Source organism: Malania oleifera, chromosome 13, assembly GCF_029873635.1.
Source record: "Malania oleifera isolate guangnan ecotype guangnan chromosome 13, ASM2987363v1, whole genome shotgun sequence".
In the NCBI taxonomy this organism is placed as follows: domain Eukaryota; kingdom Viridiplantae; phylum Streptophyta; class Magnoliopsida; order Santalales; family Ximeniaceae; genus Malania; species Malania oleifera.
Genome location: NC_080429.1, coordinates 33,671,954 through 33,693,998, shown reverse-complemented (window position 1 = coordinate 33,693,998; position 22,045 = coordinate 33,671,954). Strand labels below are relative to the sequence as shown.

Here is a 22,045-nt window from a genome sequence, read left to right as displayed (position 1 = left end):
AGGAGGAATTTTCTAATAGGGATTTCATTTTCAAGAGAAATGAGCTTGTGAATGTCAAATGAATTATCCACCTCTGTAACATCTTCTGGAATGTTTACAATTTTCAATTTTCTTCTTTTGGGAGCTTTATCTTTTGCACCAACATGCCTTTCACGTTTAACTTTTGGTTTAGGTTCATTACCTGATTTTTGTCCTCTAAGGACGTCAATATGTGCTGGAACATTTGCAGCAGGTATATAAGAATTTAATATGGTCTTAGTATTAGAAAAAGAATCTAGTAATTGATTTACAGTCCCTTGCAAATGGATAATCTTTTAAACTTCATGTTCACTTTGATTTGTGTGAGAATCTAAATGAGATAAACTCATGACATTCCATGTGATTTCATGTTCCGCTTCAGACACTGATTTTTCTCCCCCTAATGTAGGGAATACTGTTTTGTTAAAGTGACAATTAATTTCCTTTAAGAACAAGCAGTACACATGAAATCAGTTGATAAAAAAAAATTTTGGTTCTTTAGTGGATGATCATGTGAATTTTCAATTATTCTTTGCATTGTTATATCTCTAGGATATCTAAGGCGATTAGGCCAAAATGTAAATAACTTTGAGTCATTGCACTTCTGGTGTAAGACATTATATGATTCAACTGCTCTAATCCTTGTATATTACAATATAGAAAATAAAGTTGTTCATTTTTCTAAAATTTGTTTCTTCTAGAAACAATAGAAGTAATATAAAGAAATTTTTTACTGCATTCATTCATAATTTTAATGTGATATCATTGATTATCTCACTTCTAGGGGTCATCCATCTTCTGGCGGTTATCTCTCTTCTGGGGGATCATAACCTCACATATCGGTGCCAGTGATTATTTCGATCATGACCACAACCATGTCGATGACCATACCTTTGCCCTCGTCCTCAACCACAAAATGTTTTTATATTCACTTTAGGGGATAGGATCGAACTAGTTTGACGAGTTTGGTAATATTTTATCAAAAGCTCGTTATTTTGCTAAGTAACAAAAAGACATGATATGAATTCAGAAAATTTACTAAATTTCCTATTCCTATTCCTATTCCTATTCCTATATTACCGCTACAGGAGCATATTAGTGGGATAGAAAGTAGTAAAATTCTTTTGAAGCATATTTTCGTCAGTAATATTTTCACCATATAGTTTTACCTGAACTAATTTTATGTAGAATTGAATGATATTTATTGATTGTTTTAAAATCTTGCAACTTCAGGTGCAACCATTCATATCGAACTTTTGGTAAAATCGGATGGTCAAATATATCCTATTAAAATTTTCCGTAAGATAAGTGGTTCTTTGACAGTTAGGTATTCAAATTTTAATTCTTCCTCTAATAAGAGAGATAACAACTATGAGAGAGGTGAATAATTAATTACATGAGGAGCTAAATATAAAATAAAATAGGCAAATACATTTGAGCCCATTCATGATTATATATATAATAATATATAATATTTCTTAATAGGTTTTTCAATCCATGCACCTTTCACACACCATCATACATATATGCGTAAGGAAGATCATGGCTTTTACGCAATCCTACATGGATGCGGTATTTCCATCTAAAATAGTATTTCCCAAGTTCATTACATTTAGATGGATATCAACATCAAGAATCCATGATAAATAATTATTGTCTTTGATATCAAGGGAAACAAATTCAACTTTACTTAGGTTCGACATCTGAATAAATTAACAATAATAAGGCAATTTAGAAAACCGAATGTAAAAACTGAAATAAAACAAAGATAATAATATAATATTATTTCCACCCTTCTGGGGGTACTTAAATATGTTTCTTCAAGAACATTATTTCATTTTTCTCAATTTATACTCTTCAAGAGTATGATTCCAATTTATAATATTAAATTGATTAATAATTTACCACATCTTCCGAAGGTTAAATATACAACCTCATCTAGAAGATAAACGTTTTACCTCTTCAGGAGGTCGATTTAAACATTTATTTAGAAGGTTAAAAATATACCCCCTTTGGGAGGTAAATATTTATCATCTCTTCTGAAGATTAGATACATATCCTCTTCAGGAGGTCTATCTCTTCGAGAGATTAAATATATTGCCTCTTCAAGAAGACTACTTTGACATCTCTTCTAGAGATAGATATAGATATATATAGGTGGTACATAAATAAAACTGTCCATTAAGGCGGTATAATGATAATTTAGACATGAATAGTTAAATAAAATGTTGTTGTAAGCTTATTTTTGTCATATAATTTTAAAAGCACTTGTAATAATCTTTTGTTTTAATAAAAATAAATAAAATAAATTAAGAGAGAAATTTCACTCCACAGCAAAATCTCTTATTTGAATTCCAAGGAAATTTCATTGTATAGTTAAAATTTCAATAAGTTTCACTAAAATTTCAAGATTTCGATAAATTTCAGATGATTTATTGAGATTTTGACAGAAATTATGCAAGATAAAAATCGATTGCCATATCAATTTTGAGGATGACGGAAACCAAAAATTTCGATGAAAATTTCAATAATTTCGTGAAAATTTTAGACCGTGGTTAAAACCATTTGAGCCAAGAGCCTTATCCCTCTCCAACCCAAAAACCACCCCCTTAATTTCCTCCTCATCAAAAGGTCTCTCTAATCAACATATCTTATAAGCAGATATTGGGTAATCAAATTCTTACCCACATCTAACTGCCTAATCAAATTCTTACTCCTTTTCCCATTAGTTAGCCTATGAAAGAAAGAAGAGATGCAATCACTATCCTTGACCCATTTGAATTTGGTCTTTTGCCTCCAACTCCTCATTTCCTAAAAGATCACCTCCTCTAACTTGCTTTTCAAGTAAACTCTTCTAATCTCCTCGCCATCTATAAGATTACAATCCTGCTCTTCCTATCTAGAGATTTTAACTCACTCGAGATGTTAGGCTTGTATTCTAACATCACCAAACACTTCCTTATTCCAAACTTTCAACTTCTCCTTCAAGCATTTTCTACTTTCTCATGAATCAAAATCCTCCCCAACCCCTTTCCAATTCCTCTCCTATCCCTAACCAAAGGCTTGAAGGAAGCATGATCGAGCCACATATTCAACACTTTTCTAGATTCCAAAAAGATTGGAAAATGGTTAGGCATAGTCCTAGGAAGAGCACTATGATAAAGGTTCGAAAATTCATCCTCCTACTAGCAGCACCTAACAGGTCCATACAAGATTAATCAACATTGATAAAGATCAAGGGCGAGGTAATAGTACCAATAGTACATTCCATGCCAACCCTCAAAAGGCCATCTAACCTCGTTTGGTCTATTCCAGGAGCCTCTTTAATGAAACAATTGTTCCAACTTCTGCCACAGTTCCATCTACCTCACTTCTTGGAGTGGACGGGGACGGGGGAGGGAATCATCTCCTGAAAGTACCCTTCCCAACAAGCTCCTCACAAGTATGATCCCTATACGACAAGGTAATTTCATGTTTCCCAGAAGTGAAGTTTCCATCCACATTGCTAACTGTGTATGTTTCCAGCCATAGTATTACCAGCATAAGGAGCTACTGTAACATCTTTGGTAGAAGCAAATGGCAAATACTTACTAGATTTTGCTGAAAAAAAATGTTATATTTATGATGACACGAACTGTTTACACAACCAAATTAGAAAATCAAAAACTAAATTATATTCTATAACACCAATGGAAAATATATAAATTTAAATATCTAAAAATTTTCAAATGTATTAAAGATTAGCCAAGCTCCTAATAAATGACAGTCTCCTCCACAGTCGATAGAGCATTTTGTCCCATCTACAACCATATAAAAAGTCCAAAAAAAGCGCAGTCCATATAAAATAAATAAATAATATTAAAAAATTAGGGCATTTTATCACATCAATAATCACTTTTTCTCCAAGAGGTCACTGATTACATAATACATATAATCCTGCTACTTAAATTTTTCGGAACCATATCCATAACAAAAGACAATCATATGCCCACCAAATCACCAACTATTGATAATGATTTCTTCATGTTCGGCAATTAATTTGGATCACTACAATCTGCACTCCACAGAATTCATGTTGTATGCTCATTTACAATGGATCATCTCTAGCTAACCTTAAGAAGTGAATTTCAACTACACATGTACAAGCCAAAAGTTCCTAAACAGATATTCCATACGAGAAATGAGCAGGTTGGGAGTACTCCCCCGTTGTACCTAAAAATTTTAGAATTTTTGTCTAATGCCATTGAAGTATATCAAATAAAAAATTCATATACACAGAAATTATAACTAATACATCACAAATTACAATTAAAATAACAAAAACAAAAAACAAAAAATAAGAAGAGAAATATAGTACCTCTAGAGAATAGCCTGAGAAGGCCCCGGAAAATTGATCACCATAATTCCCATTGCTGCTAGAAATGCCACAAGCTGACCAAGCAACTTCTATTGAAAAACAGAACATACTCAAAAGAATTTTAAACTAAACTATGATAAATTTGAGGATAGTAAATTCTGATCACTTGTTTTCCCATTTGGGGGGAGATCGCAACAAAAACTTAGGATTCCTCTACAGTTTTATACAGATTTTCCCCATCTCCGCCAGTAGTTCCCATTACAAAGGGTACACCAACCTTGCAATAAAGCCTGGCATTATCTGCATTTTGCATGATAAAACAAAAGGAAATTCGATAAAAAACTCAAAAGTGGCAAAAAGGAAATAATATCATATTAAACACCTTATTTAAATAATGTCCATCGCAAATTTGCGTGAACCAAATGGCTGAGATACTAAAGACTAGGATAGGGACAACATTTAACCAGCGCCTTTTCCCCTTGTAGAGGTGAGTTCAAATGCACTGCAAATTCCAATAAATTCACCAACACAATCATCCAAAGCCCTCATCATTCAGTCACAAAAAAACATATTTGGTCAGGTATGCAGGCATCCCACTGGATCAATTTTGAGAAAGGGTTTCTCCACCACCTATTGGTAAGAGCCAAGCTTGTTCAGGGCCTTATGCTCAGTTAAGATCATTCATCTTTAGTACATTGGATGGGCAATAGTCATGTAATATTAGTGTAGTTCTATTCTTTAAGTATAGTAATGCTTTAGTGAACAGAGGGAGTATGACTCCTTGGTCATATTAATGTTTCCTCATGCTAAAGTGGAATTTCATAGAATTCTCTTTAAGGGAGGGTGAATGTTCATCAATAATTGTATAACTCACAAGCTCTTGTAAATGTGTTTAGCCTACTTGCCTCCCTCACAAAACACACATTTCCCACAGAAATCTAAAGCGAAGAATTATGTTGCTTTATGGTTTACCACTTGACTCATGTTCACTTTCATGCTTGTTTATTGCTTCCATGTAACTTGTATTTGATGCTTGTGAACTTCATGTGATGAATCCACCAATGTTTACTTTGGGGTTAACTAGTTAAGCTTGTGCTCTGCAACTAGTGCCGCACAGCCCTTCACACGGTGTCAAGTGTTGGGTCCATGACACCTATGCATGATCCACAAAGAATGTGGATCCTTCTAAAGGGATGCATGGTAAGAAATTTGATATATCATTTGAATTTAAGAAATTTTCAACTCTACCCATTTAAAATATTTGAGGGCAGGAGGAAAATAAGAAGCCCACAACATAACTAAACATTACATATGGATTTGGGATGTTGGAAATTGAAATAAATTGAAGTTTTAGTACAACACCTAGGATTAGAGAGGGAAAAAGGAAGAAGAGAAGAAGATATTAGAGGAAGAAGACCCATTGGCAGTTCCATGGAGCTTACAAACAGCTCTAGGTATTCTCTCTTTATATATTGATAATAATAGATCATGAACAAAAATACACCAACTTACACCACCTACTTACTAAAATCACATAATCTCTTCTAACACTCCCCCTCAGGCTGGAGGTGTATGGATAATCACCTAACCCTGGCTTTTCAACTAACACCACCTAATTACTAAAATCACAATCTCTTTTAACACTCCCCCTCAGGCTGGAGGTGTATAGATAATCACCTAACCCTGGCCTTTATTTTTTAGAAAAATAAGAATTTCTTTTTATCAGCAAGAGAAAATATATTAGCAAGGCATCAAAGGGATGCCAACCCATGGTACAAAACATCAACCACTCTTAAGAATGTTGTGAACATCAAGGATTATAGAATGATCATTAAAAATTTTCCCACTAAGCCAGCTGGAGACAACAGCAATCCATTGGTCTTTGCAAATCTGAAGCGAAGGAGTTGAATCTTTGAGGGCTCTTATTTCTTTCTTTCCAAGCACACCAAAAGATGGCAGGAGGGACAAGGTTAAAAGCCTTTCACTTCTCCTTGTGGCTCTAATGCCTTTCCAAGCCCAAATCTAACCTCCAATTGAATTTGCATAACCCACTGCTGCCCAGCCAAGCAAACAACCAAATTCTACAAGTTGCTTGTCCAGAGGCAGTGGAGAAGAATGTGGTTGACTGATTCTGTGTCAACCAAACAGAAAACACATATTCGTGACTGTAAGCCCTATTTTCTACAGATTGTCGAGGGTTAAAATATTTCCATGTATGCACTCCCAAGCGGCAATCTTTGAAGGGGCTGCCATCCTCCAAATGTGAATCCAAGGGGAGTTATTGCAATTTGTTCCCAACGATGAGAGCTTCTTGTAGAAAGATTTAATAGTGAAAACACCATTTTTGTCCGAAGCCCAATTTGGTTCATTGGGGATGCTTTGTTGATGGAATTTGTAGAGAAAACTGTAAAAGTCAAAAGTGTGTTGAGTTCCAAATCTGCCAAGTTCCTTGTAAAAGGAATGTCCCAGAAAATTCCCTGGACAATGATTTTGGAGATAACGACTAATAAGGGCATTCTACAAGTTGCTTGTCCAGGGGCAGTGAAGGAGAAATTGAAGATGATGTAATGCATAGAGTTAAAGCAGGTTGGGTAAAATGGAGAAGTACTTCAAGTGTGCTATGTGATCATAGAATACCCTTAAAATTGAAAGGGAAGTTTTATAGGATAGCTAAAAGACCAACTATGTTATATGGATCGGAATGTTGGGCGACGAAGAAACATAATATTCAAAAAATAAAAGTTGCCGAGATGAGAATGCTTAGATGGATGAGTGGTATAACATTGAAAGATAAATTAAGGAATGAACATATTCGTGGTAAGTTAGGTATAACTCCTATAGAAGATAAGATAAGGGAGGGATGACTCAAATGGTATGGACACTTGCAACGTAGGTCACATAGTGCACCTGTGAGGAAGAGTGACTTAGTTACTCTGGGGGGCAGTAAAAGGGGTAGGGGTAGACCTAAAATAATTTGGGAGTACATAGTAAGGATTTAATATCCTTGAATCTATCAAAAGAAATGGTTCATGATCGCATAAATTGGCGGAAAAGGATTCATATAGCCGACCCCACTTAGTGGGACTAAGGCTTGATTTTGTTGTTGTTGTTGTTTGTAAGTTTTTGTTTTTTTTTTTAATGCGTGATTATTTTATTTTCTTTGTAAGCTGGTTTGATTAAGTTAGGAATGCAACAATTTGGGCACTTCATCTTTTATTCTTCTTGTAATATGAGAGTCCTAACATGGGCATTTGTAATTTTTTGAGTCTTTAACACTTACTAGTGGTACAATTACTAAACATTTATAATTATATATTTAAAATATTTAAATTCTTATTTTATTTTTTTTGATGATGGATTGGGGGTTTCCCCATTTGCAAGATTATCTATGAAATTTTCAAAAGCAGCTCCAGTGCTCGAGGCTCAGCCTCTAGTTGATGTTTCAAACAAATGTTTCAAAAGTAGCACCACATAATGTTTCAAGCGAAGATTCTAGTTGAAATTCTTCATACATTTTCAAACAGCTAACAATGTTATTATTGACTCTCTTTCTTATGTTGTTGGGATGTATTTACTCTTGGTTATAATAATAAATCCTTTCCTTTTTTAATCCTTTCATGTTAGGAGAGTAGACTATTCAGCTAAAACTCAATTAAAACTATAATAACTATAGACATACTATAACCTTCTTAATAAATTTTTTATGCATATACTTTGCCCCCTTCCAACCATGGGTTCTGGATCCGCCACTAGCTGCATGTGTTTGTCATTGATTGCTTGCAATCTTGTATCAGTTTCCAATTGAGTTAGAATGGTCTTTAGTGACTCTATTTCCTTCTCTTTCCTACAGTCGCTTCAAGTCGCTACCAGCCATAATGCCTGCAGCCAGGTTGTTTAAGTGCCTGCGTGCTTTGTTGTTCCCTATTCTGTCAAGTGATTCCTCCTAGGATATTGTAACTTTGACTCAGTGATCATGGCTGCCTCTTGAAATTCTAGACATTTGAATCTCTGTGTTGTTCTGTGCTAGTGTGTACTACCTTATTCTGCATTTTTTTTTTTATTGTGTCGTTCATTCCCCATACTAGTGTGTATGGATTGTAGTGTATTAATGGTGGTTCTTATGACCTCTAGAGAGAGAGAGGGCTTCAGGATACTTCTAACATACAAATCAAAGCCATCAAATTAATTGAATCTTCCAACTACTCATTGTGGTTTCAGGTAGTGCGAGGGTATATTAATGCAAAAGGGAAGTCCAATTATCTACTGCATTATCCTCGGTCTCCAAACTCCAAGAATTATGAAGATTGGATGAAAGAGAATGGCATATTGCTTGTGTGGTTGAGGAAAAGCAGGGAGGACAAATTTCTCGAATATGATGTTTCCTAGAACAGCCAAGGTTGCAAGGAATGATCTTCGTGAAAGCTTCTCAAAAGATAAAAATCAAGCCCATGGTTTTGACATGCATGCGTGGTTTTTCAAGTATGACCAAGGAGGTAGGTCCATCAGTGAGCATTATAGCACTTTGAAGGGTTTTGAGTGAGGAACTTAATATCTATCAACCAGTTAGCTCTGACAGTTATATTGGGGCATCCAATTTTGTTTGAAATTGACTCTTGAGGGTTTCTTACATCACTCCCAATGACTCTTTTGCTCGAAATCTAGATTTTTGGGATCGTTTGATTTTAGATTGAAGAATTCTTGCAATCCCTCGTTGCTTAATTATTATTCAATTAATTCTCGTTATCAGCATCAATTTCCCCACGTCAAAGGGTATTTTCAGACAGTTTGTCTTTACCTTTTTAGTTTCAGCCACTGGTGAGATCTTCTCCTCTCTTGTTATTTCTTCTCTCTTATTACTACTATTTTTTTTTTTTTTCTCTTCTTCAATATTTGGTTAGTTGTGGTGATTTTTGTGTTCAGGATTTGTAGGCTTAATATATGCATTTTTGTGCTTTCTTTTTTTTTTTTGTGTTTTCATTTGAAAGTCTTGAAATATAACAAATATTTGCAGAAAGTACTATTGCATGGTGTTTAGTCTAGCTTGGATTCACACCCAAAATTTTATTTCTTTAATGCATTGTATTTGTGTGTTTTTAATAGCTGTACAGTGACTTAAAAAATTTTATATGTGAAATAAGTTTGCTAAAAAAAATGCAAACGTATACTTCACCTGTGTAACACATTATTATCATGAATTCTTACCAAATTCACCTAGATCAAGAGAATAGACTAAGTCAGTATAAAAGGGAGAGGATCAATAAGTTAGCACAAGAAACTAAGATAAGATTAGCAACTTGGAATATAGGGATTCCTATGAAAAAAAGTATGTAAATAGTGGAGATAGTTTTTAGAAGGAAAATCAACTTAATCTGCCTTCAAGAGACGAAATGAGTAGGAGAGAAAGCTAGAGAAAATCATAAATCAGGATTTAAACTTTGGTACACTGGAAACGAGAAACATAAAAACGGGGTGGGTATTATTGTGGATAGAAACCTAAAGATAATGTGGTAGATGTTAAAAGAATAAGGGATAAGATCATTAAAATTGGGATAGTTTTAGGCTTGGAGATGGTGAGCATCCTTAGTGCGTATGCTCCCCAAATAGGCTTAGTAGAAAATCTGGAAAGACAGTTTTGGGAAGATATGGATAGTATTTTACAAGGGATTCCGACGTCTGAACAAGCATTCATAGGAGCTGATTTGAACGGTCGCATTGACAAGAATAATATAGGAGATGAAAGGATACATGGAGGTCTTGGATATGGAGATAAAAATGAGGCTGATGATACAATCTTAGATTTTGTCATGCCTTACGATTTGATTATATTGAATATTTACTTTATAAAAAAGAGAAGAATACTTAATAACTTTCAAGAGTAGGCACAATAAAAGCGAAATAGATTTCTTTTTAACTATGAATCAGCACCATATATCTTGTAAGGATTGTAAAATTATTCGAAGTGAAAGTTTGACTACACAACAAAGAGTTTTAGTATTAGATATGCATATTAAAAAATGAAAAGGAGTAACATAAATCAATACAAGAGGACTAAATGGTGGAACTTGAAGGAAAATAATATAGTAAAATTCAAAGATAAAATGAACAAAGAGTGTGATTGGATAGTTGGGGATAAGGTTGATGCAAATACTGTTTGGAATAAAATGGAAAGTTCTATCATAAGGATAGCAAAAGAGATTTTAGGTGAATCTTAAGAAAGATACTTGGGTAGTAAAGAAAGTTTGTGGTGGGATGAAGATGTCCAAAAATTCGTAAAAATTGGTATAAAATATGGCAAAATTGTAAAAATATAGAAAATCTTGAAAAATATAAAGAAGGGAGGAAAAAAACACTCAATGAAGCGAGAAAAGAATATTTATAGACTTGCTAGAGTTAGAGAAAGAAAATACAAAAATTTAGAAGATGTAAACTGTATAAAGGACGAGAATGATAATATCTTAATTAGAGATGAAGACATAAAAGAGCTGGCGAAGATACTTTGATAAGTTGTTTAATGAAAACCAAAATGAAAGATTAAATTTGGAAGTGACAAATGAAGAGAAATTTAAAAATAGGAGATTTATTCGCAATATTAGAGTCCTTGAAGTTAATATGGCATTAAAAAAGATGAAAAGTGGGAGACTAGATAAAATACCAATTGAAGTTTGGAAATATTTAGGAGATAAAGGAATTATTTGGTTAACTAATCTATTCAATAATATTAAAAACCAAGAAAATGCCAGAAGAATGGAGGAAAAGTACGTTAGTACCTTTGCATAAAAACAATGGCAATATTCAAAATTGTAATAAGTATCGTGAATTAAGATTATGAGTAGGGTAATTGAACATAGAATAAGATTAGAAATGAAGATTTCAAAAAATCAATTTTGTTTTATGTTGGGGAGATCAACAATAGAAGCTATTTATCTTTGGTTTAATGGAAAAGTTTAGGAAAAAGAAGGGCTTGCATATGGTTTTTATTGATCTATAGAAAGCTTATGATAGGCTACCTAGGGAAGTGCTTTGGTAGATATTAGAAAAGAAGGGAGTTTGCAGTAGATATACGAAAGTTATTGAGGATATGTATGATAGAGCAGTGACTAGCGTTAGGATTGTAGGAGGAGATTCTACAGAGTTTCCAATCACAATAAATGTACATCAAGGTTCTTCTTTGAGTACTTATATTTTTACTTTAGTAATTGATAAAATTACAAGGGGTATCCAGAATGAGATCTCTTGGTGTATGTTGTTTGCAGATGATATCGTGTTAATTGATGATGGTAAGAGCGGGAGTGGACTAGAACTTTGGAGAGCCACATTAGAGTCTAAAGGATTTAATAGAATATATAAAATGTTATTTCAGTAAGGTAAGGAGTAGCAACAAAGAGAAGATTAAACTGGGTAATCAAGAAATTAATAGCACTGATAGATTTAGATATCCTGGATTTATTATTCAAGGTGAAGGAGAAATTTAAAAATATGTAATACATAGAATTAAGACAAGTTGGGTAAAATGGAGAAGTGTGTCAGCTGTGTTGTGTGATCATAGAATACCCTTAAAATTAAAAGGAAAATTTTATAAGATGACTATAAGGCCAGTTATGTGTTATGGTTCAAAATGTTGGCAACTAAGAAATAACATGTACAAAAAATAAAAGTTGCTGAAATGCGTATGTTAAGGTGGATGAGTGATCTACATTAAAAGATAAAAGTAAAAAATGAACATATACGGAATCATTTAGGCATAGCACTAATTGAAAACAAGATAAAGGAGGGGCGACTTAGATGGTTTGGTCATTTGAAACACAAGCCTAGTAGAGCACTTGTGAAGAGGAGTGAATTAGTTGTGGTTTCTGGTACAAAAATGAGTAGGGATAGACCTAAAATAACATGGAATGAAGTAGTAAGGAAGGATTTAATAGCCCTTAATCTAATAGAGGAAAATACTCTAGATCAGGTGAATTGGCGGAGAAGGATTCATGTAATCAACCCACTTAGTGTGGCTTAAGGCTTCTTGTTGTTGTTGAACAAGTTAGGTCTAACATTAAGATGATTTAAGAAGCATTTAGCAGCAGTCTTAGCTGCAAAGTTTTTGGTTTGAGCATTGAGCTTCAACCGATCCGTGATTACATTCCTATTGTTGAATCCATATCATTCATGAATGAAGCATTTTCTAGAATGCAACAAAGCTTCTTGCTTTTTCATCTTCCTCACCTTGGGTTACTAGTGCCCCATCCCATACAATACATGTAGTCCTAAGGTATTGTCAGCCTTTGAACTCCACTACTTTACTCTCTAAGATTATTGTTGCTCATGGTTCAGTTATAGCGATTTCTAGTTGTGGTATTATTCTTTCATTACCTTCTGTTCTTTATTCCCCTATGTTTTATGTTCCTATATTTACCTCAACTATTAACAATAGTTAACTAAATCTCATAAGTGTTGCATGACCTTCTTTCATTCTCATTGTGTTGTTTAGGGCATGAGAAGAATGACCTACACCATTGGCGATGGTGGTAGATACAATTCTTGTCACTTAGCTTCTTCAATTTCAACTCATGGTGCTGCTCTGAATCAATAGCATCCTCATTTTGGTCATTCATCCCTTCAAAAATTGAAACAAGTTTTCCTATGTTCAAATATGTTTCTCATTTTGATATGCACCCTCATTCATATAGGGAATTCGCAGTTGTTAGATCTTGCTTAGTGTCCCCCTCCTCCTTCTCCAACTACCTCCAACTAACAGGAGTCAGGAGTATACAATGACAACTTATGGACACTCATGCCCAATCACGAGACTGCCTGTTGAAGGCCCCATGGCACATTGTCCGACTTGAGCTATGCAGCAACAAGATCCCCCTTGATCCACACTGGATGTGTAGTCTCCCATAATATTCTCACTTAAGGACTTCCTACTCCAAGGTTGCAAAAGTGTCTGCTAATTGAACCACATCCAGTTTACTCTCTGTTCTGCTCATCCCCTATGTCAGTTGTTTGATTAGGATACTATTGCCTAGGTTCCTAAACTTGGTATGGATGACAGAGCATAGCTAGCAAGTAGTTATATAGATATGGTGCTCCACCTATAGACGCTTCTTTAGCTCTCACAAGTTATCCCTAGAAGAATTTCCAAGTCTTCATCTGACATGTCCATTATGTCAAGCATTATCATAGAAAAGTCCTTTCTGTAATGTCAAACTACTTTGGTATGTCCCACATTCATCAAGAAATAATGTGCCATTCAATAACACATTACCAAGTAAGAACTAAGCCATCAACTTAGCCTTCAGCTCCTCCCAGGTTCCAATCTAGCATTTCCCTATGCCGACCTCCTCCAATATCTCCCAATGTGTGGCACTTCAGTGCCTTCCAAAGTCAGCCTCCCTGTAACTCCCCATGTGAAATAGTCGCCTTGTTTTAGTCCCAAATAAGATAAACTAGGATTATTCCCCTACTGCCACCTTGTTACGGCTTCACCAACCCCAATCAAGCAATAGTAGACCTAACTTAACTAATCTCCGAAAAGATAGTGAAAGAGGCATGCATTAAGCATATGTCTTTGCAATATCAGAATGGGTTCACTATAACTATATAAAAACATCAAGTTATACATGCATATCCGCTTATATAGATCCCGCTGGGCCTTTTGATATAACGGTTGAGACGTCAGGCCCATTAGGATTTGCACTCAGATTTTGGACGGACAGGTCTGGCCCAATACGATCTCCTTGGGGCCTCAACATCACTCGTCTCTTGCTCTCCTCCCTCCTTACCTCTACGACTACTTCTCAGGTTGAAGGCAGAGGTCGCCGGCCGAGGATTCGTCCCCGCACATCGTCCAGATCTCGATTGAGGCCGGCCAAGAACTCGAAGACTCGTTCGTTTTCGAGCCTCCTCCTGTATCGCGTGCTGTCATCAGAGCACGCCCATTCCTCTTTGATGCTCAGATCGAGCTCCTGCCAAAGATGGGTCATCTCCATGAAATACTCTGTGACATCTCTATCACCTTGCCTCATCTGCCACAACCGGGTTTTGATTTTGAAGATTTGCGAATAACTCTTGACATCAGAGTAGGTTTCACGAACGGCGTCCCAGACATCCTTCGCTGTAGGCAAGAACAAGTATATTTTTCCAATCGCTGGCTTCATCGAGTTGACGAGCCAAGCCGTGACCATGGAGTTTTCAGACCTCCATATTTGCAAGGCGACAGCATCGGTAGGGTCTGGTCTCCTCCGTTCATCGGTAAGTTAACCCAGTTTCCCTTTTCCTTCAATCACCAATTTTATAGATTGAGCCCATTCACAGAAGTTTTTTCCATTCAATTTCTCCACTAAGAGTGGAAAGGCTGTATTGTTTAGCCCATTCAAACCCCCAGCGGATGTAGCCTCTGAATCCCCGTCGGGTTTTCCACAAGAGGTCGACCCTCTCCTGGTGCTGCTAGCCATCTTTAGCTAAGGTTGAGAAATCCTAGCTCTGATACCATGTGAGCGGAATTCAATACTTCTTGAATTCTTCTATTAATTATATACATCCCAATCTTACATTATATAATACAATCAACTATTCTAAACAAGGAAATAATCCCCCTGCATAATAATATATGATCTTCTACATTTACCCACTTTCCTAATTTACTCATTATTCACAAAGATACTTGGGATTTTAATAGTTGTCTAGTGTGGAATCTACTCAAAAAGCTGATATGGTGAAGGCTAGTCATGTTTTTTATTATTGGGTGTTCTTGTAGGGGTAGGATTTCTTTGCTAGGTAGTGCTTGATGTGATTTTATAAGATGTGTTTTATTGGAATCAATGTCAATGTATTTTATTCTATATAGTTTTCATCTCTATTATAGTACAGGAACTTCGTTTTCCTTCAAACTTATTATTTGCATACATGTCCATTTTGTGTATATGAATACATTTGTATAACACATAAATGCGTACTGTAAACATTTATAATTGATAAGTACTATTTTTTTGGTTCTTTCAAGATTTACTAAATTCAAATTTGCATCATATATGAGGTACGCAGTGTTTTTTAGTTTTTTGATGAATTCGGTTAAGCTCCATAAACACCAGCTTCAAACCATTATAAGTTCAGTTAAATGCCAAAGACTTGCTAAAACAAAAAATTGAGCATGAGCTCAGGCCTGAACTGGAGCCCGATCAAGCCTACAAATGAACTGAGCCCAAGCTCGAGCCTGAGCCAACAATTTAAGTCCCGAGCTGAGCTCGAGCCCAATTTTTTGAGTTCGAACATAGCCGAGCCGAGCCTAGTTTTTACTCTGCAAGCCAAGCCTGACCATGTTGAAGCTTGGTTCAACTTGGCTCATTTGCAGCCTTACCTCTGAGCAAGGAATATTTCCTGATCACATTATTTTTATTATTACGGCATTTTGATGATGCCTAAGTTGTTCCGGTAATGGTACTCACCCAGGCAATTGGAACTAAACAATTTAACTTTGAAGGAAACACTTGGGGAAAAAAAGCGTTAAGTTGTGAATTTTAACTTTTAAAGCAAAGGTTAGGAACTTTGTCTTATCAAGATAAAGGAATAATTTTCACTCACAAAACAATATCTTTCAACCATTCCCTCAAAAACATAAAACCAGCTAAATCTAAACCCTCATCATTTTTACAGAATTTTCACTAGTCCTAATATTACTAATTTCATAAAGATTATACCATCCATGTACGAAATTAAAAAATAGTACAAAGAACCAAAACCTCATCTATAAATTTTTTCAATGGAAAAAACCAGTTCAAAGCTATGTTATACTAATAAATCTACAGCATGGGTTGTGTAGCTAAATGAAATCTCCTTCCAAAAATACATCAGCTAAAACTTAACAAAAATACAGAAAATGATTAAAGTATCAGAGAGTAGAATATGAATAAAATACATTAGACAAAGAAAAACAATATAGTTGCATTTTAACAGAAACTGATAAAAGAATATCAATAGAAGATTAACAAAATCGTAAGAAGAAATCTAAGAAAAACTACAATGAAACATTAACGACATCATATCAATAGAAAAAAAAAATAGCCAGAGATGTTCATAAGAAAAACAGCAAATTAAAATGCATATACCCAACTGGAATCAAGCCTAAGAAGAGAGAAATTGAGAAACTGAGCGGTAAATTCAAGTGGAATTGGAATAACATTGTAGAGAGAGAGTTTGAGCCCTAAAGTTATGCACTTGAGATGAACCATTGAAAATCACAGCTCACAAAGGAAGTAAAAACCTGCATAGAAGGAAATCCTCGAGCATGGCTACGGAGTTTTAGGGGGGAGAGAGAGAGAGAGAGAGAGAGGGAAATGGGAATATCAAGATTGGAGTATCGGTGTTGGAAGGGATTTTGGCAATGGAATAAATGATTTTGTGGAGGGATATTTTTGTCTTTTAAGGGAAGAGAGTAAGGAATGGAATGCTCATTCCAATGGTAAAGGGAATACTCATTCCAAAAATGAATAACTTATTTAAAATAGCAGCAAGCATTTTTTATATGTAATTTTATATTTAAGAATGAATGAGAAACTTACTTATATGTTTATAAATGAAAGATAGAACTCCCAAAAAGCTTATGCCTCAACTGCTTGAGGCTTATACCGGGATAAACACTGCGCCCTGTGCCTTTTCTTTTTAAAACTTTGACAAGGATAACAGAACAAAGCGTGTATCATAAGCCTTGCAGGCACACTAATAAATAAACATATTCATGCATTTATAGTTCAAATATGAAAGGAAAGAGGAAATTTGATGTGGTAGTTAATGTAATACAACAATTTTCAATGGGAAGGATGAACAGCCAAAGTACAAGCAAAATCAAAAACTCAACTCAAACTTACAAGTAAAAACTACCTTGAAGGAGACTGCCAGCAAAGAAGAATCAATCAATTTGCAAGGCTGTGAGCATGGAAGAGGCGTAGGTGCCAGGAATAATATCCGAGCTCACATCCATGTTGTTGACAGAGTGTCACCTCAATTGTCAGTCAATCAACAGTTACTGTGTTGCCTTCTAATAACAGCAGTATAGCCATGCTATTTCCCGGGTATCAAGTCATGACTATAGACAAATATCTAATCTCGTAACATACAGTTTTCTCTATCATTCGAAGACAAAAACCAGTCAGCCATTAATTGGTGGTTGCAAAAACAAAAAATTAGGGGGCCTAAATCTACTTGAAATGAGGCCCCCATCATGATCAATATCAACCTCAAAATTAGCTGAATGTAACTGAGGAATATATCCAACCCTCTTAGTCTCAGCAGTTAAATTTTCTATTGTGGTGTATATCCCCTGTGAATGACAATGTGACTTATCACCTGCGATAAATATATGAATTTTGTTATCAATTTCAATCCAACTGCAACCAGGCCTTTTCTTGAGTTCCATACCTTTGATTTTTGATCTGACCTGATTTACTTCATTCCATTTCCCAAAATCTTCGTATAAATTTGCAAGGAGGACATGGTAACCAATACTATTAGAATCAAGTTTAAAAATATGATTCGCAACAACTTCTGCAAGCCTTTCATTACCATGGCTTTTGCAAGATCCCAGCAATGATCCCCAGATTCGATCATCTGGGGCACAAAACATAGCCATGATCAAATCATAAGCTTCGGTTAAATGGCCAGCCCGGCCCAGAAGATCAACCATGCAAGTGTACTGTTCTAAATGAGGCTCAAGTTCATAGTCTTCAACCATGCTTTTAAAATACTTCCATCCCTTGTCTACCCTTCCTGCATGGCTGCACGCTGAAAGGATTGCTGTAAAAGTTACGTGATCAGGCTTCATATCTGATGCTTTCATCTTTTCAAATGAATCAAACATTTCATCTATATGACCATGCATTCCAAACCCCGATATAATTGAATTCCATGAGACCTCATTTCTTTCAGTCATTCTTTTAAAAACGGCCCATGAGCTATTTATATCCCCACACTTGGCATAGGTAGCTATTAAAGAATTACTTACAAGAACATTGAGCTCAAATCCATGTCTTATGAGCCAACCATGAACCACTTTACACAGATTCATAACTGACAGGTAAGCACAAATAGATAGAATACATGCAGCTGTTACCGCATTGGGTCTAATTTTTTCAGATTGCATTTCAAGAAAAGCCCTTAAAGCTTCATCTGCACACTCATTCTGAGCATATCCAGATATTAGCGCATTCCATGAGATCAGATCCTTTGCTGGTAAACTAAAAAATACTTTTTGAGCAGATTCCATATCTCTGCATTTTGCATACATGTCAACAAGTGCACCACCAACAAAAACATCGGAATGCAATCCCATTTTGACTGCCAAACCATGGATTTCTATGCCTTTAGGCTTGAGAGTCAACAATGAACATGCCCGCAGCACAGCCAACAGTATGACAGAATCTGCAAATTCATATACCAGTCTAAACGTATCAAACAATTCCAATGCCCTGATGGGACAAGCACCCTGAGCACACTTTAAGATAACTGCACCCCACATCACTAAATTACGGCTTTGAAACTTTTCAAATATCTTCAAACCAACCTCAGTATCGCCACATTTAAAGTACATGTCTAAAAGAGCTGTTTGGACTCGAACATCATTGTCCAATCCAACTCTGAAAATGAAGCCATGGATTTGCCTGCCAACCACCATATCCATCAACTGAGAGCACAAAACCAGAACAGCTACCATTGTTGAAGAATCCGGTCTCATCCCTGACATCAACATCTCGATGAATAACTCCAAAGCCTGCAACAAAGACCCATTAGAAACATAACCTAAAATCATCACATTCCATATTACAACATTTCCCCTCACCAAGTCAATGTCGCTATTAAAAACACGCTCAGCATTCAATGGCTCCCCACATTTCATATACATATCAATTAATCCGTTTATCAAAAATTCATCAATACCCAGTCCACACTTTACAACAAAGCCATGAATTTCTCGTCCATGGATCAAAGACTCGAGCGAAGCACATGATGAAAGAGCCGAAATACAAGCTACCCGGTTCGGCTGTATGCTAAATTCCCAAACCATTCTGCGAAAAACCATCAAAGAATCAATGAAAAATCTTGATTGGTGAAACCCAGAAATCATTGTGTTCCACGACACTTGATCCCTTTCAGGCATTTTCTCGAACAACTGAAGCGCATCATCAACTGCCCCACATTTCCAAAACATGGACAAAAGCGAATTGGCTACATAGATATCATCTAAAATACCCAATTTCAAGAGATGCCCATAAATCTGCCGACCCTTTTCTTCATCAGAAAGCCCTCCAAAAGCTTTAATCAGAGACGGAAATGATTGAAAGTTTTCAAGAGGAACACCATGTTCAAGCATTTCAATATATATTCTAATTGCATCATCAAAAGACTCATACTCTATATACTCCTTAATATTCTTAACCGACGAAACATCAAGTAAATGCGGATTATACAAAGAATCAGGTTTAATAATGGATTTCTGACATGGATTGTCTTGGAACTGTAGTGAAGTGCAGCAATTTCGAAACTTGCGGCTACAATAGATGGAAGGAGTTCTTTTACTATAAAGGACGTGCTTGATGATGTAATGTGGTACATTCGACGTTGTTGGCAGATACTGCACCGATGAATTTGGGGGTCTCACAAACGCCATTAATCGACCTCCTATGTCTTGCGGTGTTCTCGAGGAACCAGAAGACTGTAAAATTACGGAAGAATTCTTAACGGCCAGCACAACCACCCCTGACGTCCACCGCCAACAATGTCCAACGACCCTTTGCCATTGGCAGCCGCTGTTATAACCGAATTTGAAGAACGCATCATAGAAGAAGAGATCTAGAGGGAAGAATAGAGGATGATCTGAGAGATTAGACGAAGAGAAATTAACAGATTAGGGACAGAATATATACATATCAGAGAGAGAGAGAGAGAGAGAGTTCACCTGAGTTGCAGCGGCGCAAGAATGGTGGCTTGTCAGGCGGCCCATACGACGGCGGTGACTAAGCCAGCTACAGTGGTGCGAAGCAGAGAGGTGAGAAGGCTTGCTGCGGAGAGCTATATCCCGCACGTGATGGTCATGTGTAAAATATAGATGCAATGACAATATTTGAAACTTTAATCACACTAGAAAATATTTTTATTTTTTATACTATTTCATATAAGAAAATATGATGAAAAATAGGCTTTTTATTTTTAAATAAAATTCTTAATTCAAATAAAAATCTTAAATTTTCTTTCATCGAGTCTCAAATTGAGAAATTTACTTATAATTAAAAGAGAAATAAAAGATAATTATATTTATGTTACAGTTTGAAATTTTTATTTTGAAACAGAAGAGGACAAAGAAACTAACAACATATTTGGTTAATATTTTAAAAAGTAAAATAAATTAAAATTTTAATTAAAAATTCTCATTTTCATGTTAAAATTAAAAAATATTATAAAAATATGACTAAATAATAAAATTGTAAAATAATACACATTTAAAATGATATAATAAAAATTAAAATTAAAATAACTATTTTATTTATTTCTTAGGCTTTCATATTTCACTTTACAATAAAAACTTCATTGTATATGGCTACTGGAAAATAGAAAAAATATTTTATAATTTCCTTTTTTATTATTATTTTGAAATTATATTTTTTTTTATTTTAATTACAGTTAAATTTATATGAGATTTTATTTTAACTTAAAAGTGTATAAAATGAATGATTTAATCTTAAAAAATAATTTTTTGAATATTAAAATTTCTAACAAGAAATTGCGAAAACAACTTAAAAACATAAAATCTAGATTTTAGTTTGTTTGCAAACACTTAAAAACTGGTAACAAAAATAGAAAATTGTAATATAAACAAACAAAATATATAAGTTGTTTCTGTACTATAACAAAATAAAAATAGAAATATATAAAACATCAATGATATCAAACGAGTCCTAATGAAATAAAAATTGATTAGGAGGACATGAGGATGTTCTCTCTTTTATAAGACAAAATTTGAAAATTCCTACTTTCTTTATCTTTGGTTTTTATTTACATCCACTAAAATTATAGAATTAATTTTAATTTATATTATTCAAAAATATATAAATATATAAAATTGTATTACATTTTTTATTATACATTAAAATTAGAAAAGTGATTGGAATTATTTTTAAAATATTCAATACAATCTTTACAATATGATACAATTTTCCTCACCTACTTTTCACAAAAAGATTTCAATAATAAAATATTAAAATTATATAGAAACACATACGCATGTAAATTTAATAAGTGTTCCACTCCCCGATCATACGTTAATTTTACACAAATTTTACATTTTAAATTCTCTATGGTCTATGTTAGCCTTAGAAGTTATGCGAGTTTAACTGCATTATTTTGATGATAACAAATCATTAGTGGTTTTAAGTAAGTTTATCTTTGCTTATCAAACCATGATTTGTATAAATAACAATGCAAAGATTAAGTAACTTAGTAATAGGTTAGACATCATCAAAAAAGGGGAGAATGTTAGTCTTAATTGCTACATCATCATTGTTTAATGTGTTTTGATGATATTAACTTATACATTATTCCTAGTGTTTTCCTATCTCTGCAAATCATGTTTAGTACAGGTACTCGTACATAAATTATTGGATCAAAGGCAAAGATCGGACCGAGTAGACATCAAGA

At 34.7% G+C, this 22,045-nt stretch overlaps 1 protein-coding gene across 3 annotated transcripts; it reads right to left on the bottom strand.

Moving 5' to 3' along the window:
* Positions 1-4,237: 4,237 nt before the first annotated feature.
* LOC131146842 (putative pentatricopeptide repeat-containing protein At3g01580) lies at positions 4,238-20,444 on the bottom strand. Of its 3 annotated transcripts, XM_058096652.1 has the most exons (4): positions 20,310-20,444; positions 19,194-20,227; positions 17,240-19,124; positions 4,238-4,675 (listed from the first exon to the last, which is right to left on the bottom strand). In XM_058096652.1, exons 2-3 carry the CDS (start codon positions 20,019-20,021, stop codon positions 17,508-17,510), a joined length of 2,445 nt encoding a protein of 814 aa, XP_057952635.1. In that variant the 5' UTR covers positions 20,022-20,227; positions 20,310-20,444; the 3' UTR covers positions 4,238-4,675; positions 17,240-17,507. The 3 variants fall into 3 exon arrangements, with proteins under 3 accessions (XP_057952635.1, XP_057952633.1, XP_057952634.1); XM_058096650.1 differs by having other exon boundaries at positions 17,240-20,227; positions 20,310-20,427; XM_058096651.1 differs by having other exon boundaries at positions 17,240-20,203; positions 20,310-20,426.
* Between the last annotated feature and the right edge of the window lie 1,601 nt (positions 20,445-22,045).

Coding starts and splice junctions, on each gene's coding strand:
- LOC131146842 (XM_058096650.1), bottom strand. CDS start 20,021: ATGGCGTTTGTGAGACCCCCAAATTCATCGGTGCAGTATCTGCCAACA.